The sequence below is a fragment of the Portunus trituberculatus genome, chromosome 16 (genome assembly GCF_017591435.1).
Source record: "Portunus trituberculatus isolate SZX2019 chromosome 16, ASM1759143v1, whole genome shotgun sequence".
Lineage (NCBI taxonomy): Eukaryota > Metazoa > Arthropoda > Malacostraca > Decapoda > Portunidae > Portunus > Portunus trituberculatus.
In genome coordinates, this window is record NC_059270.1 from 15,072,990 (window position 1) to 15,088,273 (window position 15,284).

The 15,284-nt window shown below is 38.9% G+C and overlaps 1 protein-coding gene across 3 annotated transcripts in view; it reads left to right on the top strand.

Annotated features, from left to right (window-relative positions):
* Positions 1-15,284, top strand: part of LOC123504504 (protein asteroid-like) — a 53,527-nt gene that overhangs the window by 12,327 nt on the left and 25,916 nt on the right. For all 3 annotated transcript variants that reach the window (XM_045255076.1, XM_045255075.1, XM_045255077.1), the window contains one exon: positions 6,814-7,016. In XM_045255076.1, the coding sequence (XP_045111011.1) occupies positions 6,817-7,016 (200 nt within the window). In that variant the 5' untranslated portion in view covers positions 6,814-6,816. The remainder of the gene's footprint in view (positions 1-6,813; positions 7,017-15,284) is intronic.

Sequence of the window (15,284 nt, forward strand, 5' to 3'; positions counted from 1 at the left end):
ACCAAAACGCCCTGCAGTGTCGCCTAGCATTGCTAAGAAGACCAGGAAGTCTCTTGCTCTCGAAGTGAAGCTGGATATTATTCACAGACACGAGAGAGCTAAGAAAACTAATAGCATTGCTCGCCACCATTTTGACTCCATCTACTGTCTCTACTATTTTCAAGTCAACAGACTCTATTAAGAAGGCTGGTGAGACCGTGTCTTCCTTGCAAGCTAAAAGAACCACCTGAATTCATGACTCTACAATGGATAAGATGGAAAGCATTGTGCAAATGTGGTACATAAGTTTTGTATGTGATACAATGATGTGCCCTTTGTTTACATTCCACAGGTTGCCAGCTAGTGTCTTTCTCGTTTCACTCTCCCTCCCTTCATAAATTAAGATCATCAACATTATAAAGTAACGTACATAAATATATTAGTGTACATTATAATGACTTAGATTAAACTGCCTAAATGTTTAACTTCATAATTTTTACTTTCATTAAACCTTTCACTGTACTATGGTGCACTCTCGCTTTGTTTACTCTCAATGGAAGTTCAAGTCAGGGATTAAACTTGTTATAATCGGTTTGCTTAACGAAGTTTCGCTTAACGATGTTTTTTTAGGAACGTAACTCCTTCGTTAAGCAGGGGTTGCCTGTATATAGATGATTCCTTACAAGTAAAAAAAATTCATAAAATAATTAATCATTTGGCATCTCAAACACCTAAACACTGGTCAACATGACTGCTTGTGCTTTGTTGATGGTGGATGTGCTATTCACATAAGCTAATACTGGAAATTTTTGCATTTTTAAAACTTTTTTATTATTAGCTTATATGTATTGTGTCAGAGAAAGAACTGTACCACACACCAGAAATGTTGCCTGAAAATGAATAGGTACGGAACAAGTACAGACAACCCCTGTTTAACGAAGGTTCACACAACGAAATTTCGCTACAACGAAGGTTTCATTTTACTACCATCTGCTCATTTAACGAACACCAAACTCGCTTTAACGAAGTTTTATCCAGGTAATTTTTTTCCGAGTTTGAAAGCCCCACCGTATCATGCAAGCCGACAAGCTTTTGAATACACTAGCAGCCACAAATACTAGGCCTGCCTCAGGAGAAATCCTGGGACACCTGTAGAATCAAGATCAAGATCAAGATCAAGCCTCTCGTGGACAACACGCACCACTCACTCCCATAACAGTGTCAGCAGCAGCTCATCTTCACTCGCTCAACTTCCCACCAAAACTCCTTGCAATGTGGCCTAGCATTCCTAAGAAGACCAGGAAGTCTCTTACTCTCGAAGTGAAGCTGGATATTATTCACAGACACGAGAGAGACGAGAAAGCTATAGCATTGCTGGCCACCATCTTGACTCTATCTACTGTCTCTACTATTTTCAAGTCAGCAGACTATTAAGAAGGCTGGTGAGACTGTATCTTCCTTGCAAGCTAAAAGAACCACCTGAACTCGTGACTCTACAATGAATAAAATGGAAAGCCTTGTGGAAATGTGGTACATAAGTTTTGTATGCGGTACAATGATGCACCCTTTGTTTACATTCCACAGGTTGCCGGTTAGTGTCTTTCCCGTTTCACTCTCCCTCCCTTCATAAATTTAAGATCATCAACATTATGTAGCTACATACATACATTAGTGTACATTATAATGACTTAAATTGAATTTAACTGCCTAAATGTTAAACTTCATAATTTTTACTTTCATTAAACCTTTCACCGTACTATGATGCACTCTTGCTTTGCTTGCTCTCAGTGGAAGTTCAAGTCAGGGGTTAAACTTGTTATAATTGGTTCGCTTAACGAAATTTCGCTTAACGAAGTGTTTTTTAGGAACGTAACTCCTTCGTTAAACGGGGGTTGCCTGTACATATGCGAAAAATATGAAGAAGAATGGAAGTAAATTACATCCAGGTCACAAGTACTGGCTGTGAGTAACTAAAATATTCATACAAATATATTGCCTTATATTATCACCAATCAAAACACAAACAACACTTACATATAGTTTAAATTGTTTGTTCAGTTTTGTGGCAGAGTCTATGTATAAATGTCACTTGTTCAGTTTTGCGGTAAAGGCTATATATAGATTCAATTGTTTGTTCAGTTTTGAGGCAGAGTCTATATATAGATGTCAATCTGGAGTACCGAATTGCTGGGAATCTATATATAGACTTATGGATGAAAGTCAGTAGAGTCTATACACCTAACCCTCCATTATCGTGTGAAATTGGTGCCTAAAAAATGCGTGATAACGGAAAACGCGATAACGAAAGGGAAGAATGAATAGGAAATAAATAAATTGGTGCCTCAACCCAAAAGTTTTCCTACCTCTTCTGGTGTCGTTTCCTGCTGGTTCTCGTCAATTTCACCATCATTCATAACATCCTCTTCTAATATTTCTGGGCAGTTATTTCTGGTGAGTGCAGCATTTCTCAAATATCACCTATAGTAATATCAGCGAAACCAGCCCCGGGGATGTGACGTGCCTCCTCCACAACTCCCTCTAGCTCTGCCTCTACAGTCTGGGGAACACCTGGCACTTGTACCCGCCTACAGTCTGGCAGACCCTTGAGAATATTACGTCATGCATGGTGAATGGTAGCTGGGGTGACGTCATTCCAGCATTCCACTGCCAGGTCCACAGCTTGCTTGATATTGTAGGACTTCCAATAGGTTAAAACTTTTGTCTTGGCTTCACTATCACCAACAATCCCCTCCCCCTCATCCTCTTCCTCTCTGTTGATAATGCGGTCTATAAGGTTAGCGTCAAGTGTTGCCTGACGCATAAGCTGAAACTGATGTCTTGAGTAAGCAGCCATCACAACAGAAATTATTTCCTAATCTAGAGGTTGAATGAGGTACGTGGTGTTAGGCGGCAAGAATTTGACCCTTACATTAGGATCAAGGTCACTCATTACTGGAGAATGACCTGGTGCATTGTCTAATATTAAGAGAATATTAAGCCTGATACTATTCCGTTCACAGAATTTCTTGACCTCAGGAATGAAACATTTTTTAAGCCAGTCCAGGGAAAGTTGGGCTGAAACATATCCTTTCTTGGAGCTAAGCCAGTGCACATTTAAATTTTTCATGTCTTTATCCTTGTATGCTCGTGGCTGCTTAGCATGATGAACAATGGTTGGCTTCAGTCGACAAGAACCAGATGCATTAGTGGCTAAGAGAAGTGTGAAACATTCCTTGATTGCCTTCCTGCCTCGCACTTTGCTGTCTCAGTTGTTATGAATGAACGTTGGGGCATTGTCTTCCAGAAAAAATTAGTTTCGTCCATGTTAAAGATCTGATCAGGTGTGTAATTCCCCTCATGGATCACATTTTTTAATTTCACTGGATATTCATGAGCCACTTTATATAATCACCACTAGCTGTTTCACCAGAAATCAATGAACTTTTCACCTTATCTCGTTGGGTAAAATGCTCAACCTACTCCTTTGAAGCCAGGAACATTGGGGGCTGCTGTATGCCCCAATTGCATGCAACACCTTTGTAAATTTCTTTGGCTACATCCATAACTTCCCGGGTGTCCACTGCAAGATTCCGCCTTGCCATGGTGTTGAGGTACCTTTGAAGAAGTTACTCTGTTTTTACCAGCACTCTGTTGCCACTCCTTTTAGCATTATGAGCAGCTGATGCTGTGGGTGCGATATCCATATGGGATTTTATAGTGTCCTTTTTCTGATATATCCCACGAACAGTTGACTTGTTAATCCTGTATAATGTTGCCAACCCCCTCTTTGTCATACCCTGGTCTATTTTCTTTATCAACTCCCATTTCTCGGCATACGTTAAGTTTTCCTTGCCCTCTTCACCTTCGCTTCATCCTTCGTTTTTGTGGCAACACTGGGTGGGTTTGGCCTTGGCGGTTGGTGCAGAGTAATTTCAGCCATGGTTCACTAGCACACAAGGGTCAAGAAACCAGCTCTGAACAACAGAATACCATGTGCGAGACTGGGTGGTGGTGGTGGTGAGTGGAGTGACCAGAATCAATCAGCTCCCTTATTCAAATCACGTGACATGAATACACAGCAATGATTGGCTACTGCTGGCTCCTCCTCCTCCTCATGATCATCATCTTTCCCCCCCTCCACCTCTTCCTCCTCCTCCTCCCCCCATCTAAACATTCGTCGGTGTGTGGTTGGGATATGCGTAGCTACTACTACTGCTGCTGCTGCTGCTGCTGCTGCTTCTGCTTCTGCTGCTGCTGCTGCTGCTGCTGCTGCTGCTGCTGCTGCTGCTGCTGCTGCTGCTGCTGCTGCTGCTGCTGCTGCTGCTGCTGCTACTACTACTACTACTACTACTACTACTACTACTACTACTACTACGGATGCGCGATAACAACTTTCCAGATGCGCTAAAACTGAATTTTGCACATTTTCATAAGTGTGCGATAATGCGTAAACGCGATAACAGAAGGGCGCGATAACGGAGGGTTAGGTGTATGTAGATGTTTTTTATTTGGTAGTTCACTCATCTGCCCTGCTGCCAGGAAGGGGTTAATGAAAGTAGACTGCCTTACCAGTGTTGTGGGTAACATCCCATTTTGTCCATGACGCTCTTTAGATAGAATGTTGGTGAGTGTGGGGCACTTGACATCGGCTACCAAAACAGCTGCCATTCAAATATTTTGCTGCATAAGGTTTATATAGCTGCCATGGATGAGTGTCTTTAATCAACAAATATTAAAAACATCAGAAGAATCTCATTTTTGTATTTTTTTTTGTATCCCATATAGATATTAGTGTCATTCAAATTGTATACATAAATAGTATTTTGGAATATCAGAAGAGTCCTGGCAACCTTATACACTTGCCAGAGTGGCAGGCTAGTGCACTGATCCTCCATAACATCAACTTGAGGTGAAGTTGACAGCAAAAATGCAGTTTTGTTGGTAGCTTTGAGTCTGGCAGTCAGCAGATGAGCAGTGGCTGGCTGAGTGTTGGCTTTTGGAAGCCCTCTTGTCTGGTATGGTGGTAAATTGTTGAGGTGGAGAGGTGATGTATTTGTATGATGTGTCTAATTCTTTGGATCACCAGTGATGTGTTTTGTTGTGGGATCAGTTAGTCCTCAGCTGTGGATGGTTGCTTAGATAAGTCGGTGGTAGTGACGAGTGTACTGGCTGGCTTTTGTACCAAGGTAAGGTAAACTATCTGATTTACTATGTGTACCTTTCTATTATCAATGCATTGTATAGATGTGATATTGCTGGTCTGTGTTAAGTATGTGAGTCAAATAACACAGCTGACATTAAGTTAAAGGATATCAAACAAACTAGTGGTGCATGGATAAATTGTTACTTGCACACTGATTTTGTTGCTGATAATTACTTTGAAGCACTGTGCAAAGGGACAGCATGTTGGCAGTACACATGGGGAACACCAGGTGTCACCTGGTGTTTCCAGATGGGCAACTTGATTTTCTTGACATCATATTCTATATAATGTGCATAATATGGAAAAAGGATTCTTTCTTACATAGTGTTATTTCAAAATCGCATATTTCAAATATATGCAAATCAAGAAATCCGTGTACTTTCACCTTTAGTACTATCCACTGAAACTTATGTTATACTCTATTATATTTACTTACAAAATACTTCCTGAGGGACATATGAAGTGTTCTAGGGCTCAGTGTTTGAAAGGAACCTTACTGCACACATTACAAAATACTTCCTGAGGGTCATATGAAGTGTTCTAGGGCTCAGTGTTTGAAAGGAACCTTACTGCACACAAAATTTGTGCATTAACTCCTACTTCAACAGACGCCCAACCCAACAACAATTAAATGACTCAAGGCGAGATGCTATGGGACGCCTAACTTCTGATCTTTCACTTGTTTCTGATTGGGGCAGAGAAAACCTGGTTTTGTTCAATGCCTCAAAAACTCAATTTCTACAACTATCTACTCGACATAACCTTCCAGACAACTATCCTCTCTTCTTCAATAACACTCAACTTCCCTCTCCTCTACATTAAACACACTCGGTCTATCCTTCACTAAAAATCTAAACTGGAAATTTCACATCTCTACTCTTGCTAAATCAGCTTCCAAGAAGTTAGGTGTCCTATGCGTCTTCGTCCATTTTCTCTCCCTCCCAGCTGCTTGCTCTGTACAAGGGCCTTATCCGCCCGTGTATGGAATATGGCTCTCATGTCTGGGGATCCACACACAGCTTTACTAAACAGGGTGGAATCTAAAGCTTTTCGTCTTATCAACTCTTCTCCTCTAACTGACTGTCTTGATTCTTTAAGTCACCGCCGCAATGTTGCATCTTTATCTGTCTTCTACCGCTGTTTTCATGCTGTCTGCTCTTCTGAACTTGCTAACTGCATGCCTTTCCCCTCCTGCGGCCTCGCTGCACAAGACTCTCTACTTCTTCTCATCCCTATTCTGTCCATCTTCCTAATGCAAGAGTTAACCAGTATCTTCACTCCTTCATTCCCTACACTGGTAAACTCTGGAACTCTCTACCTGTGTCTGTATTTCCACCTGCCTATGACTTAAACTCTTTCAAAGAGGAGTGTCAAGACACCTCTTACGTTAACTGGACCCTCCTTTAGATTTTTTTGTTTTTCTCTTTATACTATTCCTCTTAACAGGGCCTGGCAACCATTTTTTTTTTCCAACTTTGTTTTCCTTGGCCAGTGCCCTTGTAATGTAAAAAAAAATGTAAAAAAAAAATAACAGTTTTCCTTTGATATGTATGTTTTAGTTGTGATTTTTGGTTGATTATAGTAAAGATTATAATTGCTTACCTGTCATTGATTGTTTACCATTCTTACAGACAATGGGCATCCGAGGTCTCTCTACTTACATCCATGAACATTTGCATGAGGTTCTGGTGCGTCACAAGCTGCACCAGCGCAAGGTTGTCATAGATGGCAACAATCTGGCTCATATCCTATATTTTGAGTGCACTGGTATTAATGCAGCTTTTGGTGGAGACTATGACAAGTATGCAAGTTTTATTGAAGAATTTTTCAAAGGGTGAGTTTAAAGAAAGATCTTTCTCAATTTTTAGAATGTATCTAATAGTTATACACTTTGTGTGTGTGTGTGTGTGTGTGTGTGTGTGTGTGTGTGTGTGTGTGTGTGTGTGTGTGTATTTACCTAGTTGTATTTACCTAGTTGTAGTTTTACAGGGCCTGGGCTTTATGCTCGTGTGGTCCCGTCTCCATATCTACACTTATCCAATTTTTCTTTAAAACTGTGTACACTCTTTGCTGACACCACTTCCTCACTCAAACTGTTCCAAGTCTCAACACATCTTTGCGGAAACTAAATTTTTAACATCTCTCAGACATCGTCCCTTCCTTAGTTTCTTACTATGCGATCTTGTGCTTCTAAAGTCATATTCTTCTCTCAGGATCAGTTTCTCATTATCCACTTCATCCATTCCGTTAATCAATTTATAAACTTGTATCAGATCCTCTCTCTCTTCTCTGCTCCAAGGTTGGTAGATCCATTGCCTTTAGTCTCTCCTCATATGCCATCCCTTTAAATTCTGGAACCATTCTTGTAGCCATTTTTGTAGTCTCTAATTTTCTTATGTGTTTCTTTTATGGGAGTCCACACAACTCCTGCATATTCCAATCTAGGTCTTATTTTAGTACTTATCAATTTCTTCATCATTTCCTTGTCCATATAGTGAAATGCTACTCCAATATTCCTTAGCAAATTATACGTCTCTCTGAAAATTCTATCAATATGGCTAACCGGTTGATTATTTTCTTCCATTGTCACTCCCAAGTCCTTTTCCTTTTTACTTTTCTAGTTCTACTCCATCTCCCATCTTATAGATTCCCACTGGTCGTCTTTCACTTTTTCCCATTTCCATGACATGGCTTTTGTCCACATTGAATTCCATCTCCCATTTTTGCTCCATTTCCAGATCTTGTTTAAGTCTTCCTGTAGTATTTCACAATCCTCTTTTGTTTAATGACTCTGCACAGTTTCGCATCGTCCGCAAACAGATTTATGTAGCTGTTCACTCCTCTGGCATGTCATTTATATATACGAGAAAAGTATTGGTGCCAATACTGACCCCTGTGGCACTCCGCTGTCTACTGTTCTCCACTTGGACTTCATATCTTTAACTATCGTCCTTATTTCTCTCCCCTTAAGTAATTCTTCATCCATCTCAATGTGCTTCCTTTTAAGCCACCCTTCTCCTCTAACTTCCATAGTAATCTTTCATGTGGCACTTTATCAAAAGCCTTTTTTAGATCTAAATAAATACAGTCAACCCATCCTCTCTCTCTTGTACTTTATCAACTATTCTAGAGTAGAAACTCAATAAATTTGTCACACATGACCGACCTTTTCTAAAACCAAATTGGCTATTTGATAATATTTTGTTGTCTTCAAGAAACTCGATCCATTGCTTCTTTATTACTTTTTCACACATCTTGCATATTACACTAGTTAGTGATACCGGCCTGTAATTTAAAGGTTCTTCCTTCCTTCCGCTTTTATATATGGGAACCACCTCAGCTCTTTTCCACTCCACTGGCACTGTTCCATTTTCTATTGAGCATTTTATGATGTTGTATATTGGACTTGCTAGTTCTTCCCTACATTCTTTCAGTATTCTGCCTGAGACTTCATCCGGTCCCATTGCCTTTTCCTCATCCAATTCCGTCATCAACTTTTTTATTTCAAGCTTGGTTACTTTAATCTCTTTCATATAGACAGTCTCTCTATTACCCTGTGGTCTTTCAAATTTGGATTCCTTAGTAAAGACCTCATGAAATTTACTATTTAACAGTTCTGCCATACTTTTGGGTCTTCCACCATTCCGTTTCTCCTTTTAACCTTTCTATTGTTTCTTTTTGTCTTATTTTTCCATTTATGAATCTGTAGAACAATTTTGGTTGTTCCTTACATTTTCGACAATGTCCTTTTCATAGTTCTTTTCTTCTTCCTTTCTCACCTTAGCATATTCATTTCTTGCTGTTTTGAAGTTTTCCTTATATTTCTGTTTCTTCTCCTTTGCCCTAGCACATCTTGCATTAAACCAATCTTTCTTTCCTTCTTCTTTAGGTCTATATTTGAACATATTCCTGACCCCAGTTTTGTATATTTCCAAAAATAAGTTATATTTCTCTTGAACCGTTAATGAGTTTTCCATCTCCTCCCAGTTTACGTTTTTAAAATAGTTCTTGAGATTCTCAATATCAGCCTTTCTGTAATTTAATTGGTCTCCTTTGTATGATTCATCTCTATCTTCCTTTCCTTCTTCTATATCCATCTCTAATATTACATGGTCACTCTTTCCCAATGGGCACTTGTATCTTATATCATCGTTAATTGGTATATCCCTTGTAAAAACTAGGTCTAATCTTGCCGGCTCATCGTTTCCTCTGAATCTTGTGTTTTCCTTTACTCTTTGGACCATCAAATTATCTATCATTAGGTTCAGGAATCTATCTCCCAGGCATCTTCCCCCATACCACTTTCATAATTTTCCCAGTCTACCTCCTTACAGTTGAAATCTCCTATCAATATCACTTTTCTCCTTTCCTTAATGATTCTTGTAAGACTCCTTATTGTGTCATCTATCATATCTCTATATTCTTGGTTAGTCCATGAGTTTGTTTTTGGTGGCACATATGTTCCAATGATTGTTAACTCCTTTTTGTTAATATGCATCTTAACATACAGTATTTCTGATTTTCCTTCCCCAAACCCCACTTGATTTACCACTATCTCCTTCCTTAACATCATCATGACTCCTCCTCCTCCTTTACCCACTCTCTCTCTCCTCCATATATTATACCTTTTATCTATGTCTATTTTATTGCCTCATTTAACTTTGTTTCCACCAGGCATACAATATCTGGTTCTTCTTTCTTTATGTAATCTCTTAATTCTAATTTACTAGATAAAATCCATCTATGTTTGTATACATCATTTTAATCTCTTGTTCTTATCATTTTAGTTAAACTTGCTCCATTTTTTCTCTTCTTTCTCTTTTATATACCATTTCCTTATCCTGTCTCCTATAATTCTCCAAAAAAATGCCTTCTTCTCCTCCTCTGACCTTTCATTATTTTTTTCTCTTGCTTCTGCCACCAGTTCATTGTGTCTCTTCCTTTCCTCCTCGTTTCTATTTTTCTTTATATGTATATCTTTGCAACCTTCTGTTTCTCTGAGTTTCGTTTTTCTATATAGTACTTCTTCTGCTGCTGCTTGTGATTTTAGTAATATCTTAATTGGTCTCACTGTTCCTTCTTGATATGGTCCCATTCTATGGATTTCTTCTACTTCCTCTGTGTGTGTGTGTGTGTGTGTGTATTTACCTATTTGTATTTACCTATTTGTGTATTACAGGGCCCGAGCTAAGCTCTCTGTGTCCTGTCTCCTTGTCCATTCCTGTCATATCTCTCTTTCATCTGATTGACACACACCACGTCAACGACATCACTGCTCAGTTTATTCCACTTATCAATGCTACGATGCGGGAAACTGTATTTTCTCACGTCATTTAGACAGATGTCTTTTTATTAGCTTTTTTTCCATGTCCTCGGAGATGATTACTGGTAGTCACCTTTATCAACTCTTTGTCCAGTATGTCAATCTTGTTCACCAATTTATACATAGTTATCATGTCTCCTCTTGTTCTTCTCTCTTCTAATGTGGTCAGCCGCAGCTTCCTCAGTCTTTCCTCATAGTCTAACTCCCTGAGTCCTGGTACCATCCTTGTTGCCAGCCTCTGTACCCTTTCCACCTTCTTCACATTTTTTTTCATATGTGGTGACCAGACACAAGCTGCCTATTCTAACTGGGGTCTTATTAAGGTACATAATATCTTCTTCATCATTCCTTCATCCAGGTAGTGGAATGCAAGGCCAATATTTTGAAGCATGTTATATGTTTTCCCAAAAATCTTGTTAATGTGTTTCTCCGGTGACAAAGTGTTTTGCACGGTTACTCCTAAGTCTTTCTCCTCATTGGTCTCTTTAATTTTCTCATCACCCAGCCTGTAATCCCTGTTTGGTCTGTATCTACTTCTTCCCATTTTCATAACATGGGTCTTGTCTATATTAAATTCCATCTGCCACTCCTTACTCCACTCATATATTTTATCAAGATCTTCCTGTAACTTGTTACAATCTTCCACATTCTTTACTCTCCTCATAATTTTAGTATCGTCCGCAAACATGTTCATGTAACTGTCAATTCCTACTGGCATATCATTAACATAAATAAAAAACATGATGGGACCAAGCACTGACCCTTGTGGAACTCCACTGGTTACCTTCTTCCACTCGGACTTCCTTCCTCTCACCACTGTTCTCATTTCTCTTCCCATTAAGTAATTTTCCATCCATTTTGCTAGTTTATCATTTACTCCTCCAATCATCTTTAGTTTCCACATCAGTCTATTGTGTGGTACTTTATCAAAGGCCTTTCTCAAGTCCAGGTAGATAGCATCCACCCATCCCTCTCTATGTTGTAGTATGTCAGTCACTCTTGAATAAAAACATAATAAATTGGATACGCACGATCTTCCTTTTCTGAAACCAAACTGTCTTTCACTCAGAATATTTTCACTTTCTAGATACTCACTCCACTTAGCTTTAATTACTTCTTCACATACCTTGCACAATATACTAGTCAATGATACTGGTCTATAATTTAGCGGTTCCATTCTACTACCATTCTTATATATAGACACAATGTCAGCAGCTCTTTTCCACTCTTTCGGGACTATTCCTGTTTGTATGGAGATTTCCACAATATCAAATACAGGGTTCAACAATTGGTCCTTACATTCATTTAGCAACCTCCCAAATATGCCATCAGGCCCCATTGATTTATTAATATCCAGATTGCTTATAATTTTCCTTACATCTTCCTTAGTAACCATGATGTCCTGCATTTGCTTTATTTCCGTAGGCCTTCCTCCCATAAAATGCTCCTCCTTTGTAAACACTTTGCAAAAGTTGTCGTTCAAAATTTCAGCTATATCTCCAGCATCCTCATATACTTCTTCCCATTTTTACCTTTTCTATTGCCTCCCTTATATTTAGTTTTCCATTTATGAATTTGTAAAACATTTTTGGGTCACTATCACAGTTTTCCACCACCCTCTGTTCATATTCCTTCTGTGCTGTTCTCCTTACTTCAACATATCTATTCCTTGCTGTTTTGTAAACTTCTCTTGATAATACATCACTGTTTTTCTTAAGTTTCTTCCATGCCTTTTCTTTGTTCTTTTTTGCTTCTTCACAATTTCTATTAAACCACTGTTTATTATTTAAAGTCCTCTTTCTGTAATATGGCACAAACTTTTCACAGCAGAGTTATACAAATCCATAAATTTATCGTATTTCAATTGCATATCCCTTTCCTGGTATACCACGGACCAGTCAATTTCATTAAAGAACTCCCTTATATGGTTATAATTTGCCCTAATATAATTTAATTTTTCCTCCTGCTTCCACAATCTTATTCGTGCTTAATTCCGTATCCAGCTCAAAGCTTAGGACATCATGATCGCTTCTCCCCAAGGGACATTTATGTTCAATTTCCTCTTTTAGAGATGCCCGTGGTAAATACCAAATCCAACCTTGCTGCAACATCTTGTCCCCTGCACCTTGTTGGTGATCTCACCCACTGTGTCATCAAGTTATTTGTTGCTACCTTTAACAATTCTTCTGCCCACTCACCACCGTTCACCACTTTGTAGTCTTCCCACACTATTTCTTTGCAATTAAAGTCTCCAACTATCATCACTCTATCCTTTCTGATGAGTTCTTGCTTCATTCTGTCTAGAGTATTTCTCATCACCATTTGGTACTGTTCATATTCCCAAGCACTGGTTCTGGGTGGTATGTATACTGTTATAATATTAATGTCCCTCTTGCCATCTGTTATAAGCATACTTATCACTTCCTCATTTCTCTTACTATAGTTCACCTCCTTCACTATCAGATCTGCCTTAGTAAGAACCATTATACCACCACCTCCTTTATTTTTTCTATCATTTCTCCATACTTTGTAGTGTTTTACAACAAACCAGTCTAGCTTTATTTCGGGCCTTAGCTTTGTTTCCACTACACACATGTCCGGTTTGTTATTTCTTAGGTAATCCATACATTTTAGCCTCTTAGACAGAAATCCATCTATGTTCGTGTAAGACACTTTTATTCCATTCCTAGTCTCTTTCTTCCATGTACTGTCTATTCCGTCTGTTTTATCCACCACTTCTTTAGCCTCCCATTTCTCATCCTCCAAAAAAAACTTGGTCTTTCCTCCTCTGTTCTTTCGTCATTCCTCTCTTTCACTTCAGTTACAAGCTCTTTCATTTTCATTCGCTCATCCTGTGACATATTTCTTCTTATGTAAATTGTTTTGGTTTCCTCAGAGTCCTTAAGTTTCCAAGCCCTCCTCAACAAGGCCTCAGCTGCCACCTGAGACTTTAATTTCAATTTTAATGGTCTATTCTTGCCTTCCTCAAAAGCTGCCAATCTCACACTTTCTTCTACCTCAGCATATAGGTCCTCTTCCACCACAGAGATCTTATTCAGTAAAGACTTAATCCTGTCATTTTCCTTATTCCTCCTATCCTGCCAGTTTCTGTTAGTTTCCTCCTCAATCCTGTTATGATCACACATTTTTCTTTTCAGCAATATCTCTCACCACATACTCATTTTCCTTTAGTGCCTTTACCATTTCACTCTGCGTAATCACTTTATTTTCCTCTTCCTGCTTTTTCACTATCTCCTAAAGGACCTTTGTACCTCCTGATGTTCATGGTTCACTTCTTTCATCCTGGCATCAATTAGATTAAGGCATTCCTCCTTCCTCAAGTCCCCTTCGGATATTTTCATCTCCATTTCTAGGATTTTAGCCTTCATCTCTTCACATTGTTTCCTTAGTTGTTGGTTTTCCTTCTCCATCTCTACTTTTTCCTTCAATAGCTCTTTATTCGCTATTGTTAACAAATAGATCTCTTTTTTGAACGAATCATTCTCGGCTATAACTCTATCCAGTTTTTCTTCTATGGACAAAATATTTAGGAACTTACTTTCCAGTGCCTGGATTCTTGCATCCATATCTAATTTCTCCAGTCCTCTTGGAGTAGTTATAAAACCTTCAAAATCCTTGGGTTGCCTAGGAGTAGCCGCCATGTTTGTTATCGTCAGCTGATTACGGCCAAAACAATCACCGCCCACACTCTCCTCTCAGGGACCACTCTCCATATCCCTCACTTTCAACACTATGCGACAGTAGGACATCAACAGGACACTAACTTAAGGTACCCGGGCCCTGTAACACCATAGGTATTTTCACTTCTTCCCGTCCGCAGCCGGAGACGAGCCGTCCTCTCTCAGCGACGGCGAGAGTGTGACGTGTGTGTGTGTGTATATATATATATATATATATATATATATATATATATATATATATATATATATATATATATATATACTGTATGTGATGGCATATAGGATGCACCTTTTACCCAAAATTTGGGCTAAAAAATTTGCCATGCATCTATTATGCAAAGTTGAAACTTCTCATAGGCTTATCTTCTCCCTGACGCTCATTAACATAGCTGTGATCAGTACATCTACATATCCTAACTGTATGCATCATTATTTTGTTGCTGGTATTGTTATTATTACCAGCATTATTACTTTGAAAACTAATTTTCATTGGCTTTGTTAATGGAAAAAATTGCAGCTAAAACCAAAATAGCCTGAGGGTGCTGCAGTGCTTTTGTCACTGTATCCCTAAGCTTTGTCTTGCCATAGCTTTAATATGGTATGTCTTTAGACTACAATTAACTCCTCAGTATGGCCAGTGTCCATTAGCTAACATTGTTAGGTCTCTGTGATGCTTAAAACATCCATACAGAATGGTTTGGTTGGCAATAGAAAATATGAAAATAAACTCATCAACAGGTCATCATATATTCGTGGAAATCTATGGCTTCTATTCTGTCTGTATCAAGATAGTTATCAGGGACTACTGGTACTCATTGCTGCACATCCATCTCATAACTGATGGCAATCGTTACCTTTACTACACCTAAGGGACTTGTTACTCCAGCTACATTTGGTAAACTTTGCCTTTGATTGATGTCCAGATCTAGATGAGACACAGTCGATCTTTTAAAAGTTATGTCACTACTTGTGTCTATGACAGCCGATAACATTTTACCATTTACTGCCAACTGGATGGTGGGAGACATATTTAGTCTCATCTGTCAGACTCTCTGTCCTGGACAGTGCAGATGTCTTT